This window comes from Xiphophorus couchianus, chromosome 1 (genome assembly GCF_001444195.1).
Source record: "Xiphophorus couchianus chromosome 1, X_couchianus-1.0, whole genome shotgun sequence".
In the NCBI taxonomy this organism is placed as follows: domain Eukaryota; kingdom Metazoa; phylum Chordata; class Actinopteri; order Cyprinodontiformes; family Poeciliidae; genus Xiphophorus; species Xiphophorus couchianus.
The window spans coordinates 24,133,191-24,153,705 of record NC_040228.1 but is presented as its reverse complement, the minus strand read 5'-3'; the positions used below and the strand labels follow the sequence as shown (position 1 = coordinate 24,153,705).

At 40.6% G+C, this 20,515-nt stretch overlaps 1 protein-coding gene across 2 annotated transcripts; it reads left to right on the top strand.

Annotated features, from left to right (window-relative positions):
- Positions 1–944: 944 nt before the first annotated feature.
- LOC114155060 (protein bicaudal D homolog 2) lies at positions 945–20,088 on the top strand. Of its 2 annotated transcripts, XM_028034767.1 has the most exons (10): positions 945–1,151; positions 3,006–3,332; positions 5,617–5,829; positions 5,938–6,090; positions 7,151–7,627; positions 9,728–10,600; positions 12,102–12,281; positions 14,747–14,898; positions 16,126–16,486; positions 18,569–20,088. In XM_028034767.1, exons 2-10 carry the CDS (start codon positions 3,081–3,083, stop codon positions 18,572–18,574), a joined length of 2,667 nt encoding a protein of 888 aa, XP_027890568.1. In that variant the 5' UTR covers positions 945–1,151; positions 3,006–3,080; the 3' UTR covers positions 18,575–20,088. The 2 variants fall into 2 exon arrangements, with proteins under 2 accessions (XP_027890568.1, XP_027890655.1); XM_028034854.1 differs by lacking the exon at positions 16,126–16,486.
- Positions 20,089–20,515: the final 427 nt, after the last annotated feature.

The window sequence follows — 20,515 nt, the reverse complement described above, 5'->3', positions numbered from 1 at the left end:
GAAGATTATTCTCTCAGACAGAAAAGTATGAATAGTTTCTTGACACCGTACATTAGTTACAAAATCACAGTGTGTGCTTAAAAGGAACTGACAAGCCTTTTAGAATAATGTAGTCTAAGTCTAAGATTAACTGAAATAATTTGGTGGTCAAACCAAAAAAGATGAGAAAACATTACAATTTCAATGTTTTTAAGTGTTTATATATTGTATATTTCATTGTGGAATAACATATTAGAGCTTTGAACGATGACACACCTGATCACACTAAGTAATTTCCTAAAAAGACAACACAAGAACTGAGTTGTCAAAAATATTTAATATTTTAAAAAGAGATAAATATGAAGCGTTGTGCAAAAATATTTTAAAGACTAACATAAGAAAATTAATACAAATAAATAAGATAATTACTAAATAACAAATTCAGGCACACATTTAAACATTTTTCAGTGTGTAACTTATAAAAGTAATGCTTACAGTAGTTAATGTGCATGTTAGAAGAGGTTATAGTGTTACTGTCTTCACTTGAAATGGCACAAAAGGCTCAGTAGCGTGAAACCAAAAGTCTCACTTTAACATAAACTGTGGGTGTGTATCTGTGTCCAGTGTATTTTTGGCTAAACATCAGAATTAAATGGGATACATGCATTCTTGACGTGTCTGTAGATTATTCATAAATTTCACACAAGAGTATCAATACTTTCATTATAATATTAGTTAACGAAGTCAACAGAAAAATTAAAACCACTCCTAAAAGTAAATATACAAATAAACGTGCACTTTGTGTTCTTCTTTATTCACATGCAGTTCAGAACTTCTCTTAACAACATTAAAAGTTCAAGTACGTTTACTCAAATTTCGGAACCGATCACAGATTAAAACTCTGCGGTTCTATCTGCAGTACCCTGGTGGTACATAAGGGGGCGCCGCTGTGCCCTCACGTTTTCAGCGCGCGCTTGACACTCGACCCCTCGGCGAAACGAGGGAAGCAGGTGGGTTGGGAGGAAGGGGAGCGGCTGTTCGCTAAACCAAACCTGGTACCGCCGCTAACTAACGTGATCAGGAGACCGCTGTTGCTGAGCGCTCCTCTGGAAGGAGCAAGGTGGCGGTTTTGTGGCGGCAAGCGAGCTCCACCGTTGAAATAAAACAGCAAGGTGAGTACGTAGTTTGGCTACTGATGGCTGACTGTCCGGGCTAATTAGCTTGTCTGATAGGATTCAGCTGGGAGAGAGATAGAGAGATAGAGATCTCTGTTTAGTTTAGTTAGTCCTCTGCTTTGAAAACGTATCAGATGTAGATGCTTGATCTCCAAACTCTGCCAGTAAGTCAACATTATGGCTTCATTTGCTGTGTAGATCACATTAAGCTAAGCAACCGATGCTAACAGTCTGGGCAGTGTCCTGTTTCTCTGTACCGGTGTCGTGTTCGGTTCTGTATCCCTGTCAGGCTATCTCTTATCATTTATATAACAGGTTAGTCTAAGAAAATCAGTAACATACGATTGAGTTCTTGTATTTGATACTAAGAGAGACTGCTTCGTGAGCTGGTAGCATTAGATGCTTTCAGGAGGACTAACTAACTACATCATCTGGGCGCTGGACAACAACCGGGGCAGCTGCTACACCCATCTTCGGTCGAAGGGTGTCGACGACTCCCCACGTCAAAGAAACATAAATCCACGTTTGTTTGTTTGTTTGTTTTTATAAACAATACTTTATTCTGTAACCGGCATCTGTAATTCCATAGTTTGGAAGCCAGGCAGATGCGAGAGGATTGAGCTCAGCCATCTCACTGCAATAATGGGATCCAGTTTCTGTCTGTCTGTCGCTGATGATCACAGGAGTCATTCATACCGAGCTTTAAATAATTTGAACGAGTCTAATGTGCTGTCTCTGAACGCAAACCCTTCAGTTTTACATGAGAGCATAAGCAGAGTCAGCGCAGAAACATGAGATGGACATGAAATGCTTACAGTTTGGTAATTTTAGACTTTAGCCTCACCAAGCAGAGGTTCAAGTTAAAACGCTTCCTAACTCAACTATTGACAATGTTCATGTTTGCGATTCTAGTAAAGTTGAGGCACTGTGTAAGCTATACATAAAACATAATGAAACGATTTGCAAATTAAATAATAAAATGTAATAATAATAATAAAATGTAGCTTATTTGGTTTTGAAGTTTTAAATTCGTTTTTAACAACTGTCTACAAACGTCTGGGATCTGAAGAAGCAAATTGGTAAACCTGTCACAATAATACATTTTGCTGGATGTTAAATAATCCCAGAAGTTATTATGTTAAATGTTAATATTGTTGTTTTGAGACAATTTTCAAATAATATAATGGTAATGTCATAATAATGCAAGTACACCCTCTCAAAGAGCAACAAATTTTTACTTTCTAGCAAACATTTAACACTAGAACTGGAGGAAATTTTTATATCTAAAATAAATAAACAAAACAACAAATGAAATAGATACTGAAGTCTTTGTTAACACAATTTTACCCCAAAATGGAGGCTAGTTGAGACCATTGCACCAGACTGGAGCCTTTGGTCTTTGGTAGAAAGAGACGGAAACAATCAGTCGTGCAAATGGAAATGATCAAGTTTGTTTTAATTTATCATGTGGTTGATTTATTCCTGCAGGCTTACTATGAGTTTATAGTGGAGGAAACTCCTTGAAACCCAACTAATGAACTGTAAAACCATGGTGCAACTAATGTTACCTTTTTTGATGTGCTCCACCAGATATGCAGGCATTTTTTTATTGTACCGTAATTTATTTTTGATTTATCTGACCAGACAACACGTTTCCACTCAAACTCTTTTTAAATCAGCTTTGTCTCAGGACCGCAGCGTTCGCATATGGTTTCTTCTTTGCATGGCAGAGCTTTTACCTACATTTGCGGATGGCTTGGCGGGTGGTTTACAGACAATTTGTGAAAACCTGTCTAGCGTTGTTGGCAACAGAACCATCCCAGGTGTCAATGTTATGCCTCTCGTTTGCAGGGCGGTGGTTATGAGGGTAGAGGAGTGAGGGTGTGGCAGCGGATCGTCGGCAGATAAGCGCGAGACCAGGTAAAGATGTTGGAGACGGATGCCGACCCGACGGGTGGAGAGGTCGAGGAGGATGTGGAAACAGACATGGGCAGCAGCGACATGAAGGCCGAGGTGATGCGGCTCACGCTGGAGCTCCAAGAGGCGACGGAGGAAAAGCTGCAGGCCGCTCGGTACGGGCTGGTGGTGTTAGAAGAAAGCGCCGCCCTCAAGATGAAACACACGCAACTGGAAGAGGAACACGAATCCCTAAAGCTGGAGCTGCAGCAGCTCAGAGAGGTAAGACGAATGTGTTTGCCATCAATGTTTTAAATGATGCAACCATCAACAAACTCTAACTAAAAGGTCCAAGGTGAATTTTCTCAATGATGACATAATCATTTGATCCAGCATGGGTGATAAATTTACAGTGATGTGCTTCCATGACCTTTTAATCCCAGACTCAAAAGTCAGTAATCCTCCATTTATAAATATTGTTGTGTGATATAACTATAAGCCAACGGGATAATTTAATTCTACAATGTTGGCAGAAATGCAAATAACATAACGGTGCTATGTCACTACTCCTACTGATAATTTGAATTTTCACAGCTGAGGAGCGGCTCGCAGCGTTTCTCAAAGCCGTTTAAAAATTCCTCTTTTTCCTCTTTATATTTGCACCTTTATGAGTCATAGATTTAAATTTGTATTAATTATACTTTAGGAATTATTCCTCTAAAATAAAAGCTTGTCTTCATTTGTGGCCTAAAAGGAAATTAAACTTTGTCATGTAATGTCTGAGGCATCATGAGGATAGGATTATCAGGATGTCCACCGTTTGTTCAGAAACACATTGTACAGCTTTATGGGTTTAATTAGATGCAAACAGTAAACTCTGTGTCTCCCTGCGAGCTCTCACTTTCCCAGGAGGAATCCTGAACTCTAGTGGCATTCCTGTTGGCTGTTGGTTGGTTCTGACTGGAAACTCAGAAAATCTTGCTTCGTAGTGCGAACAGAACAGAACATTAGTGTTTTGCTCTTGCTAACAATGATTTCCACTGGCTTTTACTCTGTTTTTGACTTGATTTGTTGACAAGTTGGCATATTCCCATCAATATGAATAGTAACGGGTAACAAATACTAAATTTTTTGGGGCAAAAAATTAAAATAAGGTAACATTTTGCACAATTTTACTTTATGTGCAAAAGAAAATACTCCATGGTGTTTAAAAAATGTCCATCATACATAACACACTGGGGGTGCGGCCAACAGAATCCCAGACAACTGGGAGTGGGAGTTAAGTTTCATCTGGACTTCAGTACCATTTGTTTAAAAGGGCCAATCCCAACTGTTTGATCAGCCATTCCTAATACATTTTATTAATGTGTGTATTTTAGACCCTTGAGTTCAGAAATAATCTGAAACACTAGCATACTAGCATGTGAGGGAAATCAACATACTGTAAACTTTATGAAGAGTTATACCCAGAGTAGTAAATAAGCTAAAACTGGGAAAAAAAATCAGGGTTTCCTCCAGAAAACTTGCTAAGCCTGGTTGTTGGGCGCTAGGGCAGCCAGTCGTGTTTTTGAGTTAAAAATATTTAAAGTTAACAAGAAATTTGAAACTATTACTTGATAATTATGTGTTATTGGAAGATTAATACCTGAACACCAACTGTAAAGTCTTTAAAAATGCAAACATTTTTAAAAAGACCTAAATAAATAAGCAATACTAAGCCTGGTGGGGGCACAAGTAAAGCCTGGTGGCCTGCCAGGCTTATAATGCACTGGTGGAAACCCTGAAATGTATACATTTTGCATTGAAGATAAACAAAAAACCCTTCGTCTGTAAATATCTTATACTTAAAAGTTCTCAAATGTCAGATTTTGCTTCACCTGGTTCAAATTCTGCATAAAGAAAAATCTCTTATTAACCACCTTTCGCTATCCTTTTATCAATTAGTTGATCCAAAAACTAATCAACAAATTATTGAAATAACAATTGTCAGAAGAAGCTTTACAATTTATTTTTATGTGATTAATTGTCAGGATAATCATTAGTTGAAGCCTTTCTTGGTAATAAATGTTGCAGAGAAACATAAAGGTATTTTTCAAACTCCATGTTAGGACAAGCACTTTCTGAAGGGTCACAAGCTTACAGAATTTTAATTCTTTCATAATCGGCTTAAACACAATTTCTTGGATATTCAAGATTTAAGGAAAGCAGTGTGAGCTAGTGCCTCCAATTAGCATTATTATGTAACAACAAAGCGCTTTCCAGTGAAACATTTTTCAGCGTTTATTTCATCAGTAGCCATCAGTGTTCTGCTTCCTGATTATACAAAGCTGCAAGTAGATGCATTATGCAGCTATAAGCCAAGCATTAGGCTTTTACTGTGTTTCTAGAGCACCATAGATAGGAACAAGACTATTAAAGTCTGCGTTTATTCCTATCTTTTTTATGAATCTAGGATAACTTTGAGTTGTCCTTGATTCATCCATCAACTCGGTGACTATTTCACATAGATGCTTGTGAGATACTTCACGGTTTCCCTCCATTTTTTACTTCTTTTGTTTGTGTAAAGGCTTTTGCAGATTCTGTGAGCAGCCAGAAGCGTGCAGCTGCTGATGGAGAGTGTCGGGAAGAGAGCCTGCTGCAGGAGACGGCCTCCAAAGAGGCTGCCATGGCAACCCGGATGGAGGAAGTTCAGGCTGAGCTCAAACAGACGCGTCTTGCTCTGGGCAACGCCCACGCCGAGCTCGACAGGCTGGGGGGGCTCTCCATCCAGCTTAAGAAGGTACGCTGTGTATCCACCAATCAATCCTGTCGGAGCCTCTTGTATTCAGTTAATTAATCAATATATGAACTTTCCAGTCTGAATTGAAAGTTTTCCTATGTTCTGTAGGAATGTGAATGTCTGGAAGCGGAGAAGAACCATTTGAGGGATGAAATGAAGGAATATAAAGTACGTGAGCTGCGTCAGCTACAGGACAACGGCGAGCTGGAGGAAGAAAATATCTCCTTACAGAAACAAGTGTCTGTGCTAAAGGAAAACCAGGTCAGTTGTCATTTTGCCATTTTTGTTCCCGTTGCCTGTTGAGTTTGTGTTAATTGTGTGTATGTAGCAGGGTTTTATTTTAATAATATTACAGATGTTAAGTTTGTCAAAATGTGTTTATGTTTTCTTTGAATTTATTTTGTTTAGTCAAGAAGTTGTTTCACATTTATTGGTGTTAAAAGCAATTTATCTATTTTATTTGTATATTTTAATATATTTCTAATATTGTATCAAAAAGGTGGTTAAATGAGAAACCTGTGGAATGTGACAAATTTTTAATCCGATTGTCTGAATAATCGATTACTAAAACAATCGTTTGCTGCTAAGCAGTTAGCTGCTTTCCAGCTACAGCTCTGTCCTTAAACAGCTCAGCAAGATTGCAGATAATATTTAAAATGTGTTTGGGGTTTATTTATACAGATGTGGGTTTGCTTTAAATAGCCTGCTGGGTCTGATGTGTTTACACAACCTTACAAGGATTTCCACCTGGGAAAACTCTGTTTATCTGTCCTTGCTCCCTTAGTTCTGTTTTAAATAAACTGGATGAACCAACTGCAGCACACGTCAAAGTGTTGCTACAATAAGATATGTCTTCTCATACGTTTTGTCTTAGCCACATATTTCGCCAACAAGAAAGGAGCTCTCTAAGCAGTCTGCCAAAAACTGGAATTTAAGTATTTCCCTGGCATTTAATGGATCTAGAAAACAGACACAGAGTTTGGGAAAATACTTAAATTTCCAGATTATATTCCTAAATCTAATTGTCTAAAGTTCTGTATGTCCATTTGTTCGTCTGTCCAGTTAGACATAAATTAATTTATTTATCCGTCTCTTTTTCCACCTGTTGGCCAAACACTAATTAGTTTGCCAATTTTTCCATTTCTACATCCTTAAATCTTACATAAGTCCATCTGTTTACCTTTGTGTCTGTCTGTTGGAGCCTGAAAAGAGTAAAATTTGTAATGTTTTTTAAGATAATAGTAAGGAGAAATATGAGAATTTCTGGTTGGGTGAAACTTTAGCTCTATTTAAAGAAAATACATACGTTCTCTGCTTTTAGGTGGAGTTTGAATCAATAAAGCTTGAGCTATCCCAGAAGAACGAAGAGCAAGATGAGCTGCGAGCGCAGCTGGATGAAGCCGCGAGGCTGAGGGAGATCGCAGAGCGGCAGCTGGACGAGGCCCTGGAAGCGCTGAAGGAGGAGCGGGAGCAGAAGAACAGTCTACGGCGGGAGCTCTCTGCCCTGACCCTCAACCCGTTCGACTCCGTGGGGAACCTGGAGCTCCATTTGGACCAGCTGGATGACAGCCAGGAGGAGGGCCGCGGGGGGGAGGGCGACGCTCAGGAAGAGACCCAGGACAGCAGTCACACCAACGGATCTGCACCCAGCTCCAAAAGCAACGGCCTCGTCCATCGCTACTCCACGCCGCGCAACAGCGACGTTTTCCTGCGTCCTCCAGCCTCAGGCCTGGTGTCTGACCTGCTGAGTGAGCTGCACTTTTCAGACAGTCAGAAACTAAAACAGCAGCTGCTACAGGTATGCAACAGAACCAGCCTTACTACTCATACAAATATTACCTTAATGATATTGAAAAAAACTTTCCCATTGAGTTTTAGAGGTGGAGTATTGTGTAAAATCCACCTTTTTGAGCTTTATGTCATGTTATAATGCCATTTCTTCATCAAAAAAGTTCATTCATGTTTGGGGTATCCTTAAACCTTTAAGCCCGGTAGTTGGGCAGTCATTCAGCCAGCGGCCTGTCATGTTTTTGAGTTACAAATTGTTTAAAGTTGACAGGAAATTTTAAAATACCACTTGATAATTATGTTTTATTAAAAGACTGGAAGATAAACACCAACTATAAAGTCTAAAAAAATACAAACATTTAAAAAAGACTTGAATAAATAAGCAATGCTTAGCCTGGTGGAGGCACAAGTAAATCCTGGTGGCCCGCCAGGCTTATATTACACCCAGCAGGAAACCCTGGGTGCCTGAACACTTGCTCTCACAAAGTTATTTCCACTGAACCCCTTCTTGGAGCTTCCACCCCACAGAAAACCTCCCACCGCGCCTTCCCCTCTCAGCTCCTGCAGACTAGCGGCAGCATTAATTAGTAAACACCTGGTGGAACTAGGTGTGAGTGTTTTTTGTATCGTTCATCTTGCTTTATGGTAAATTTCATATTATAATAATTTTACTAAATAATCTTATTTAGGACATAGGAATGTTTTTCAAGAACAGCATTTGTGTTTGCGGGGCTATAATTGCTGTGACACACAGTTAAAGCCATAGAGTTACCTAAAAAAGAAACAATTCATATTTCTTATTGTCACTGAGCTCCTAAGAACAGTGGTAAACGGCATCATGGAGGAGCATTGTTGTGGTGACGTGCTGAAGGTGGAGTGTCGGAAAGAACAGGAGCTTCTTAAAGAGACAGAAGCCCAATTTCAATTCATTAAATTACTTTTAAGTCACGTTTGGTATATGCAGAATTTTTACACTAGCTTAAAATAATAGATTCTTGATTGAGCAATAAAATGGCATTATGCCTGGAAAATACAAAATACAACATATTTAAATAAAAATACTAAATTAGTGTTTGGTTCAGTAATGGCTGATTTATGTTTCTCTTGATGGTTTTCTTTTTTATCTTTTATGATGGTGTGTTTTGTAGTTTAAAATATGTAAGAGTGACAAAAAAGAAGGGGATCAAATATTTTTTCACACTATCATACTCTAGGGCTGAGCACATTACTTTTGAATAAAAACACACCTGTTCATTCATCTTAAATGAGTACTTGTGTCTAATCATTAGCTTGCACTTGACATCTTGTCTCTACCAAAACAAATCACTAATCTCATAAATCTGTAGATTTTAGATGAAACTCCTCTTTGTCTGTTCAGGTTCAGTTAAATACTAACATCCATTATTGTCCCGAGTGAGGGAGTTTCAGCACCATTTAGTCTGTGTGACTAAGCTGTTAGCTGGCACTTCCTGTTGGAAACCACATCCGCTGCACTGTTGCGTAACAACTGCTTCACTGAGAAATCTTAGTCCACTCCTAGTTATTGTCAACGCAGCTTCCTTCTAAGAGAATGTGTCTCGAATAATTAAGAACATATTGAGTTGTCCCTTCTCTTTGTTTGGAGGAAATACATTATGTATGATGCACTTAAGTTGGGGGCTTGGGTTTAAAAGCTCCTGTCTAGCAGATGTTTGGTCTCTGGATCTGCATTAAAAATGCATCAAGAGGAAGAGGGAGGGGAGGTCTGAGAAATCATCCTTTTGTTTTCTTAAAATAAATAAAGTCAGTTTGAATTATTTGAATGAAAACTATGAGTGGCTAGAGTTTTTTTCTACTGATGACATTCGCTTAGAGGTTATTTTAGTGTTGTAGTTTAGCCGCCAGCCAGCAGAGGGCGGTTATCCTGAATCTGGTGTCAAACTGCCTGGGGAAAATCCCGGTTCTTTCCAAAGGGCTAACCTCTGACAGCCCCATTCAGCGTTACTGTCACGGCTCAGAATGATTGACAGGCGTCTAGCCACGTCCCCTCAGTTTGCGGCTCATTGGGGCTAATTTTGGTTGGCCCAGGACCATTTTAAAATGTTTTTTGTGTATTTGTGTGTATTTTCAGACAGAAAGGGAGAAATCCAGCCTGGGTAGCAAAGTGGAGGAACTGCAAATGCAGCTGATGATGTCCAAACAGGCTCTAAGTCAGCAGGAGGACAAGGTTGGTGCTCTCACTCAGCAGCTGGAAGCCGCGCAAAGTAGTCCGCATCCAAACCCGGAGGCAGAGGAGAGGCAGAAGGTGGAAACTGGAGAGGACGGCAGTGAGGGGTTCGACTACGAGGTTGACACTAAGAGCAAAGAGGTGCTGGAGGCACGAATGCGCGCGGCCAGCGAAGAGCTCCTGAAGCTGCGAGACGAACTCTCTCAGGCGGGCGCGCGGTACAACACCCTCGAGCAGAGATACAAGCAGGAGAAGGAGCGATGGCGGGGCGAGGCCCAGGAGCTGGCCGACAAGATCCGACAGTGCATCAAGTCCAGCAAGCAGGATCAGGAACGCATCGGCGAGCTGGAGAAAGAGATCGGAGCCACGCGGAAAGTGGCGATCGATTCTGAAGGGCATCTGAGCGTCGCTCAGGAGGAGCTGTTGGCTTTCTCTGAGGAGCTGTCCAACCTCTACCACCACATCTGTGTGTGCAACAACATCACACCCAAACGGGTCACCCTGGACTACTACCGGGACAGTGCTAGGGGTGGTGGCGGAGGAGGAGTGCGAAGGTCACACCACGTCTTCGCCCAACACAACGCTCAGAAGAAGCCTCGGGCAAACGACATGTTCATCTCCAAAGCTGCGGCGCTGCAGTTCATGGGCGAGGTGGACAGCGCAGGATCCAGCGCAGACTCGCTGACCTGTCCCGGGTCCCCCACTCTGGATTTCAGGGACCCGTCCAATGTGTCCAACCTGGTTGCTGTCATCCGTTGCCAGATCAAGCACCTCAGGGTAAGAGGGCAGCGTTTATTTGTACAACACATTTCAGCAACAAGGCAGTTCATAGTCCTTTACATCATAAAAACATCAGTCGTCAATTATGAAACAAGAAATACACATATTAAAATCATCAAGCAGATGTACATAAAATATATTGATCAGTGTTCCAGTTATTATGAATCAAAGCCAGCTCTAAACTGGTGGCTGTTTAGCCTTGATTTAGAGGAACTCAGTGTTTCAGCTGTTTTGCTGATTTCTTGATTTGTGGTGATAGAAGCTGAATGCTGCTTTTCCATGTTTGGTTCTGGTTTTGGGGATTCAGAGCAGAACCAGAAGACTGCAGGATCAGCTGCTGCTGAGGACTGATTTTTCAGGCAGACCTGCAAGGACACTGTTGCAGTAATCAACGCTGCTAAAGATAAACGCATGGATGAGTTTCTCTAGATCTCGCTGAGACATTAGTCCTCTATTCCTGGAACTGTTCTTCAGGTGATAGAAGGCTGACTTTGTAACCATCTCTATGTGGCTCTGAAGGTTCAGATCAGATCTCTAGTTAATTACTGTGATAACTGAAGCAGTGCATTGACTCTAGATTGTTCCTCTTTAGGTCCACAGATAATAACTTCAGTTTTTATGGTATCTGGTGAAAGTTATGTCACATCCACACATTGATTTGTTCTAAGCATCTTTTTGGTGCTTGTATGAGTTCAGAGTCACCTGGTGACATTGTAAAGTAGCATGTAGATGGTAAATATGAGGGTTCCCAGGATTGAACCTTGTTGGCAGCACCAGCTCACCTCTTACAAACAGGAATAAATCATTTCCAAATCTTATTTTCTGACTGCTACTAAAAGCCAGGCTGATATTCAGAGTGAAAGCTTTTTCCCCTGTACAGATTTCCTTGAACCTGACATTGTGTTCAGACAGCAAATGTTCTTGAGCGCCTCTCAAATCCAGCGCCGGTTCAGGGCTGTACTGACACGTGCCTGTGTGAGTTTGTTTGAATGGATTGGATTACCAGGGGTCAAAGTTGAGTTGTGGCCTCAGGAAAACACAATCCTTTGAGCAGACATTATCTGAAACACTGGAAAGCTTGTATTAGTTCTTTCTCTGACGTGAAAAAGATTTCCATACACAAATTAATTCTACAACTGAGTGTGGGCATTTATCTTGTCATGTATCGTGATAGATTTCTTGTCATGTAATCGTTGTCGAGATAAATTCAAATTAATGTTCAAACTGTACATATTGTCAGGATTGTTATGGATTGAAGTAATGAATAGTTCTTATTGTCACATTTATCTTTATCACAATAACAGTACAAAATATAATGACGAAACGTAGTCCAAATTGCCCACCTCTACTCTAGAAATTTGAAAGTTGTTGCTGAATATATTGTAAATAATATAGTGATTTGTTATTTTAAACTGTTGCAGAAGTGCAAGAGATTTAGCAAAGCAGAAAGAAATCCATTAAATCACTTTTCTCTATCCCTGTGTGCGTGTCCACTCAGGTGGCTGTGGACCTTTGCCGTCAGAGAGGAGCGATGCCGTACTCTGGGCTCAGCAGCAGCGAGGAGTCGGAGCGGGATACCGAAAGCCTTTTGGAGGAAGTCCTAAAACTCAAATCCCTTCTCAGCACAAAGAGAGAGCAGATTGCAACCCTGCGTACTGTCCTGAAGGCAAACAAGCAGGTAAACGAAGCTGCAGCGCTTTTCCTCGTCTCTTAGGCTATTTGGTTATTCCAGCAGCATTATCCGTCAATTCAGGCTAAACTTTTGTGCAGAAATGTGATGAACGCATTATGTATAACCCATAGACCAGTGTTTCTCAAACTTTTTTTCAGGCTGAGGACCACTTTACCCCATTTAATACACATTCACGGACCACCTAACCTGAAATTACCCCCACAATAATGCAACATCTTAATATATACAACCTGAAATTAAAATTTTTGTCTCTTAACTAATATTGTTCCTCCAAATGTGAAGGGTTTTGCAATAAAACCATGAACAAGTCATTTTGAGTTATTTACAGATTCTGAAAGTATGGATTGTAAAAAGTTCTTTACTTCAAGTGTTGTGTGCACTAATAGCATTTTAGGACTATTTGTAATTTAGAAGCATAAGAAAAGAAAAATAGACTTGAGTTGTGTTGGCAAAAACAAACATTTTCTTTCAGCCAGTAGATAGCCGAACATAAATAATGTTATTTTAGGTGTTAAGATGCAGTTAGTCAGCGTGGGGCGCAGCGCTGCTCACCGCCTCAATGCTATTTATCATAAAAGCATTCAAAAACAAAAATTCTACAACTCATCCTGAGAAACTTTCCACCATAATCTTCAGGCTTTCTTTTTAGTGACTCTGTCTTCAGTCATTTATCCATTATTATTTTTAAACGCAATCCTTTGGTAAGCTAACTGTAGCGTCACACTTTGAGCTAACAAATGGCAAATTAGCAGTTGTAACGCGGAGCACAGTTTGAAAAAGACTGCCATAGACGTATCATAATCTCTTCCAGGAAGCATAATAAGCCGTATCACTCTACTTCACCATGTTGGATGCATTAAGTTGCTGCCATCTGATTGGCTAATATGCATATCACCATCATCAGGTGTACCTAATAAAGGGGCCAGTGACTTTCCCTTTTCCTTAGCATTTTGAATACTGAATGATTTTTAGACTTTCCAGAGCTTAAGCCCGCTGTCTCCTCCACTCGTTTATCTCATCTGACCTACTTCTGTCGTTTCTCTCGGTTACTCCAAACACTCCCCAGGTGACGCTTTTGTCTGGAATTGATATATTCCATGTTTATTTTCGCGTCACACAGTTAAACTGATGATGCTGTTACTGGGACAGACTGGGCTCAGGACTCCGGTTCGTCTATAATAAAATATTCATAATACTGCATTAGATTTGGTTTGTCTTTACCATCACTGGAGTGATGCAGATTCCTGCTTAGCTTAGCATTGTCCTGTTATTCTGGTACCAACAGAACGCCTTAATGTTCTGTTTGAAGAAGCGACCCGCTGCTTTTCCTGATGTCAGTCAAACGGCATTCATTTATTTTTAGTCTGAACTGAAATAAACGACTCTGGTTTAGTCGTTTGGTCGTTTATCATATTTTTCACTAGTTTTTTTTACATTTGTTTGCTTCAGTTTTTTAACTGTTTTTTCGCAGAACTTCTGCCAAATAATTCAGATAAAAAGCTTAGTTTGTGTTAATGCCAAAACCACACTGTTAAAGAAATGCACCGCTGCTTTGTTGGTAAAGTCTCAGAAAGGCAAATATTGTTGTTGCATTATATATATATATATATATATATATTTATTTTTTTTAAATGTGCGAATGAAACCATTAAAAACTTCTTACTTCAAGGTTCGTACAGCTGCTTTTCAATTTGATGTTTCAAGATTAGGAAAGTGCTTGATTATTGTTAAAAGTCCTTGAAAGTGTTTGGTGATCAAACTGCTCGGTTTTGTTTTAAACGTAATCGGTTTGATCAAATGCCTAAATTTTGAAAACATTAAAGTTAAAACCAGATATTTTTATACAGCCGATAAAGACGCACACACATTTTTTTGTCACTGTGTAGTTAAAGTTACCAAAATTATTTCTATTTGCTAAATGCCAGAGAACCTGGGAAAATGTTTTTTTTAAATTTTATTTGTAACTTTGAATGCTGAGTTTAAGCATTTAATTTGAGCAAGAAGGTAATTTACCATAAGGCGATTTGTTTCAATGTAATGGATATCTATTATTCCTAATAGACTTATTGAGCCCTATAATTGAAATAAAGGTTGAATATATTTTATAGGTTAAACAAAGTTATTAAAATTGGGGGATTTTTTTTGTTGAATAATGTTTTGTTCTTGGATCAGTCTGGTATTTGAGGTGTGTGTGAGATACTTCAAAACATAAAATTTAGTTATGTTTTAGTCATAATTATGCTGTAGAGTACTATCAAAAATATTAACATTAATAAATAATATCATATATGTTGAATTGGGACTGTTTTCTTTAGTTCATTTGTTTATAACTAAATTTGGTGCTGGAAAAGTTTGAACACCTTCATTTGCTTGAGTTTTACTGTGTGAAAGGTGCACAAACCTTGTTTAAATGTTTGATCTTGAGGTCGTTTTTGTTTTTGTCGTTGCAGACGGCTGAGTTGGCCTTGTCTAATCTGAAAACCAAGTATGAGACGGAGAAGAGCATGGTGTCGGAGACCATGATGAAACTGAGGAATGAGCTCAAAGCCCTGAAGGAGGACGCTGCCACCTTCTCGTCTCTCAGAGTCATGTTTGCCAGCAGGTAAGGTTTTTATTTCTTTTATTACCCATTATAAGACCTGACAAAATATTTTTAAAAGTTTTTTCTAGCACTAAATACTTTGTAAAAGCACTCGTTAATGGTTAATGAGCTTACTGGTCTTATTACACCCGTGCACGCTCCACAGTTTCACGTGAAGATTATAAGCCACATGCTCTGCCTTGTGCGGGGAAAAGGACGGGCCGATTTGTCCGGTTCAGGCGGGTCATGTTAGGGAGGAGGTCCGGAAGAGGTCCGAACGTTTGCGAGTAAAACTCAACAAAACCAAGATCACCAAACTTTCCCTCAATAAATTCCTCTGCTCAATTGGAAAGCAGTGATTACACCAATGCAATAAACTAGAAATATGCATAATTCTCAGATTTATTTATTTTTATTTATGTAGCAGGCGTTAAAGAGCTCAGAGGTTCATGGACAAGTATCAGCTTGTCTGGTCTTTTTGCAGACATTTATGAGCTGCTACTTGATTATCCTTCAGAAGGATTCAAGAACAGACAGTAATCAAGGCCAGCTGAAGTCTGATCCAACAGATTATAGCTTTGGAAAAGGTTCTGATTCAAGCCTAGGTTAGCGATGCCACCATGTGGACGGATGCTAGAACTGCACAAGGACTACTCGCCCTCCGTTCACCTTCCTACTTCGTTTTGTTTTGTCTGTGGCTCTAAAACTCAACAAAATGCTGTTAAAGATGGTGATGAACATATGTAGCATCATAGGTTTTATAAATGTGGCATCATTAATTTCAATCCTCGTTTTGTATGAAGAAAATCATGAATGTTCAGAAATTCCTGAAGTGATCAAAACGTCTTTTTTTTTGTCGGTGTCAAACAATGCAATTAGAAATGTTTTTGCACGATTGCATTCTTCTGCAGGCCATAACGTCACAAAGCGAAGTCTCAGATTGATTGACGATCTGCGTTCGTCTGCAAAAGTTCAGATTTTCCATCTGCAGCATTTTCTGTGTTGGAAATGCTCCTTGACAGCTCAGAAATCAGATTTTGTCTGAATGCAGCATAAGTTGTTGTTTCAGTTCTCCGACGTAATTAGCAACATTTCAGATTCTAAAAGTCGTCTTATTTGCGGTGCTAGTTGGTATTTGTTGTAACACACTCACTTTGTCTTTAACCTGACTGTTTTTCTGTGCCTTTTGATGAGCTCCTGCCCGCCTGTTTGTGCATGCTGCATGTTGACCCTGTCCACGTCTTTCAGGTGCGATCAGTACGTCACCCAGCTGGACGAGATGCAGAGGCAGCTTGCCGCTGCTGAGGACGAGAAGAAGACTCTTAATTCCCTCCTGCGCATGGCCATCCAGCAGAAACTGGCCCTCACTCAGCGCCTGGAGGATCTGGAGGCTCCTCAGGCCCCCCGCAGCCTGAACAGCAGCCCCCGGCGCTCCCGGGCCAAGGAGCTAGCCGCCAAGTCGGGCCGGGCCTCGCGCAGCCCCCGCAGCAGCCCCGGCAGGCCCCAGCTGAGGAGCAGTCCGCGGGCCAGCCCCGTCCTCGGCAGCAGCGTCCCCGCCTCGGCCACCCACCACTTGCGAGCTCTAACCCGAAGTCTCCACACAAGCCCTGTAAGAACCTCCTCTTCTCTTTCTTCCGACAACAGTTTTCACACGAGCAGCCGGTCCCACGGTGGCCGGGGTCTCCCAAGAGATGCCACCTTCATTAGAAGTCGTAGTATCAGTGATGTTTTTAATACGGAGGTGAGTCATAGACGTTCTCTGCCTCGTAAAGACTCCACCAGTTCTTTGAGCAGTAACTTAACAGTCAGTTCGAGTGATAGACGAAGGGCTGCGTCAGGCCGGAGAGCTTCGGTCCCTGTGCGCCAGGACACATTCATCAAAACTCGCATTGCTTCTTCCTCTTCCAGCAGGCAGAAGTCTGCTTCCTCTTCACATGCTGATGATCTAACCTCCTCTAAAGCTTCGCGTGTGTATCCTAACACAGCTAAAGCATGGGGCGAAAGCCGGCAAAACCCAGACCCAAAAACACACCTAGACGCCTCTGTGAGGAAGAAGCAGAACAGGTCAAAATCTGTGCAAGGAGCAGCTGCTAGCAGCTACTTGTTGCCGTCAGAGTCGGCCCATTCACAGCCAAACTCCAGACACTCAGCGGCCCAAACAGTCGCGGCTCTGTCTGCTCACAACCTGCCTGGTAAGCCCAGGATGAGCGGAGTCTGCAGAGAGTCTAGAGGCAGATCTTCCACTGCCGTAAATAGAAGCACAGAGGAATCACACAGTGCTGCCAACAGGAACTGTGGTAATAAAAGTCAGGCTGCATCTTCCAGGGCCCGGAGCTCTCATTCTAAATGCTCTCGCAAGAAAAAGTAGCAGCTTTATGATTAGAAAGTATTATAAATATATGAGACGTTAAATTAGCTGCTTTGTATGTCTTCTGTTTTGTTTTGTACCTTTGTTTTGGCAAGAGATTTGTAGGTTTAATTGGTTTATTGCTGATTGTTGCATGGCTTGTAGTGACTTGTAAACGTTTTCATACCACTTGAACTTTTCCACATTTTGTCAAATTACAACCACAAACCTCTATGTGTTTTATTGGGACTTTATTTGAGACAATTTCTCAACTCATTTCTACAAACTTAGGCTTTATGCATCAAAAGGCTGAAATTTTTTGCCCGTTATTTGCAAAACATCTCAGGGAACTACAGTTTTCACCCCACAAAATGACTAATACTTCAACATCTTTTACAGAGAGGCTTTTTTATTTTGCAGGGTGATTTGCAATATTAGTTTTGCTTCATGTATTGCAATTTCCTTCTACTCTTCTGTAAAATTTTTACGTGACTCTCGGTGAACTGCAGATCTGATGTTTATGGACGGAGTTGCAAGAAAAAAGCCATGGCTTTCATGACCCCCCAAAATTAAATCCTATTGACAATTAAAATGATTTCTCTCTACTGGCACCAACATTCTGCTTACAATCAACACAGATTCATATAAAAATGAGCAGTAGCAACTTAAATGTGTTGCTTTAAGTCTTTTAAAGCGACAAATTCCATTTATAAACTCAGTTTTTAATTTTTATGACTGTTCAGACTGTGTGATTCTCAAGAAACGTTGCAAATGATTCATTGGGATGTGCATTTTCAGATTAAAGAGTAACTTTAAAAACTGTAAACATTGGTTATTTGTTAGCATAATCAGCTTATTCCATTCAAAAAGGTATGTAACTTTTTTTTGTGTGCAAAATTTGCTACGACATTTTTCTTTTTAGTTCCACAGACTTCTGTATCTCGTCTCCTCCGGTCAGCTCTGTACCCTGGTGTGCTGGTGGAGGCTCCGTCTTCTACTGGGTTGAACATGTTGTTTGAGCGCTGCTGCCCCCTAGTGACTGGAGGCTTTATTGTTCGAGCATGAATAAAAAAGTTTTTTTAGGTTTCTATTTGTGGAGCTGGAATGAAAGTTATCTATTTCTATCTTTATACTTCAGATTTACTTTTTTTCACATAAAGTCTTCATAAAATACATTAAGGTTTGTGGTTGTAACCAAAACATGGAAGTTGTAAGAATGATTTTGCGAGTAACTGTAGGACATTTGCTTGTCATTATCATTCACTCATATTATCAGTTCTTTTCTTTCTGATTAAGTTGAACTTAATGTTTTTGTTTTGTCTCTGTCTCCCCCTGTTTCCGTAGCGCTGAAACACTCCCACCATCACTCCAAAACCCCTCTGCTCCATAAGGACCAGTCTTCATCTTGTGACTTCCCTTCCACCTGGCTAATTCCTCCATCCTCCCTGCTTGACCTGAGACATCCTGTCCATCCCAGATATGACGCTGCATTAATCCCTCTCTGCCATGGAGTGAAAAAAAATCTGAAAAGATTAAAAAAAAGACAGAAAATCTTCCATCCCAGCCTCTTGCTGTGGAGAAACCTGCATGCATCCTGGAGGAGGCTGAAGAGTCTAACCTGCTGCTCATTTCTCTCTCATTGACTGTGTCTGTTTTGTCTTTTTCAATGCGGTATATTGTGGTGAACCATCGACAGTATTTATTCCATAAACAGAATCTTTCTTGTACAGTATTTCCTATCCTCTGACTCAGATTCAAGGCTGTGATCTGTTCTCTGGAGGCGTTAACGTCCTCACACCCTCTTGCCTTTAACCTGGCAACCTTGTCCGGGCTCTATGGCTTTCTTTTGCATCAGAAAGACATTAGCTCCAGGTTTTCCCCCAGAAAACTGGCTAAGCCTGGTGGTTTGGCGCTAGGGCAGCCGTTCATCCAGCGGCACGTCATATTTTTGAGTTAAAAAATGTTTAAAGTTGACAGAAAATTTGAAAATATCACTTTGTAATTATGTGTTACTGAAAGATTGGAAGATTAATACCAAAACACCAACTATAAAGTCTTAAAAATGCATAAAGAAACTTTTAATTTTTAAAAAAATAATAAATAAGCAATGCTTAGCCTGGTGGGGGCACATGTAAAGCCTGGTGGCCCGCCAGGCTTATAAAGCACTGGGGGAAACCCAATGATCGTTTCTTAAAATGAGCAGCGGAGATTTACCGACAGATCTAAGTGGAGCTTGCTGTTGTCGTTTAACTCCCACCTGTCTTTTTTTACCTTCTGACTTTCCTTGCCTGTCAGCTACACCCTTTAACTAGAGGTCAGTAAACAAGATTGTTTTATGTGGAAATAGATCAGCCATAACGTCACCGACTCAGGTCAGAACCATAAATATTCAGATTGACAGTTTGAGAAGTCTTCAGTGGAGGTCTTACTTTACAAACTATGCAGACCGGTGCCTATTTCCTGCCTGACTTTTGGTTCAACACTAGCTGCGTTTCCATTACAAATGTGCGCAAATCTTGATTTAAAAAAAAAAAATTTTTGAGAGGGAGGTCATCCAGCCGATATCGGCCCTTGGCCTCCCCCTCAAACGGCTGCTTCCTCACCCCTTAGTACATGTAGATCTCCACTCCCGTCCTGATGTCTCGAGTGGCGAGGTGGGTCGGCTAGGCCTGGGAACTTTGCTAACACACATTTGACATTAAAGTTCTTGGAAGAATGGTTCATCATTCGGCCAAAGGTTGCCAGCTGCGGATGACATTCGCTCAGGTGGACCTGAGAGTTAATGCAGAGTTCCTTGTCCCCATACTGGGAAAAAGTAAATATATGATTTTTCTCTCGCCTTCAGGGACCCTTGGCAAACATTTTTTTAAAAACCTGAAATAAATAAGCAATGCTTAGCCTGGTGGGGGCACATGTAAAGCCTGGTGGCCCGCCAGGCTTATAAAGGACTATTATTGTGCTTTATAAGCACAAACTTTTGGGGGAAGCCCTCAGCAGCACTAGTGACTTTACCACGGAAGTCACATAAGATGGATCTCTTGGTGAATGCCTTGGTCGCAAAGACCCTGTGGAAGAGAAAATGCATTTAATTTATTGAATTAACATAATCACCTGGAATAAATAGAATTTTGAATAAGTTTGTTCATGTGATAAGTCATTAAAAATTCGTCCGGTAGCGCTCACCATCTATCAGCCATCAGAGGAGACGTTGGAGTGACAAACCTCTGCTAGGGAGCGGCTACGTGTGCAGCAGTTTTTGCAATTTTACCGAAGAGTTGTAGAGTTAACATT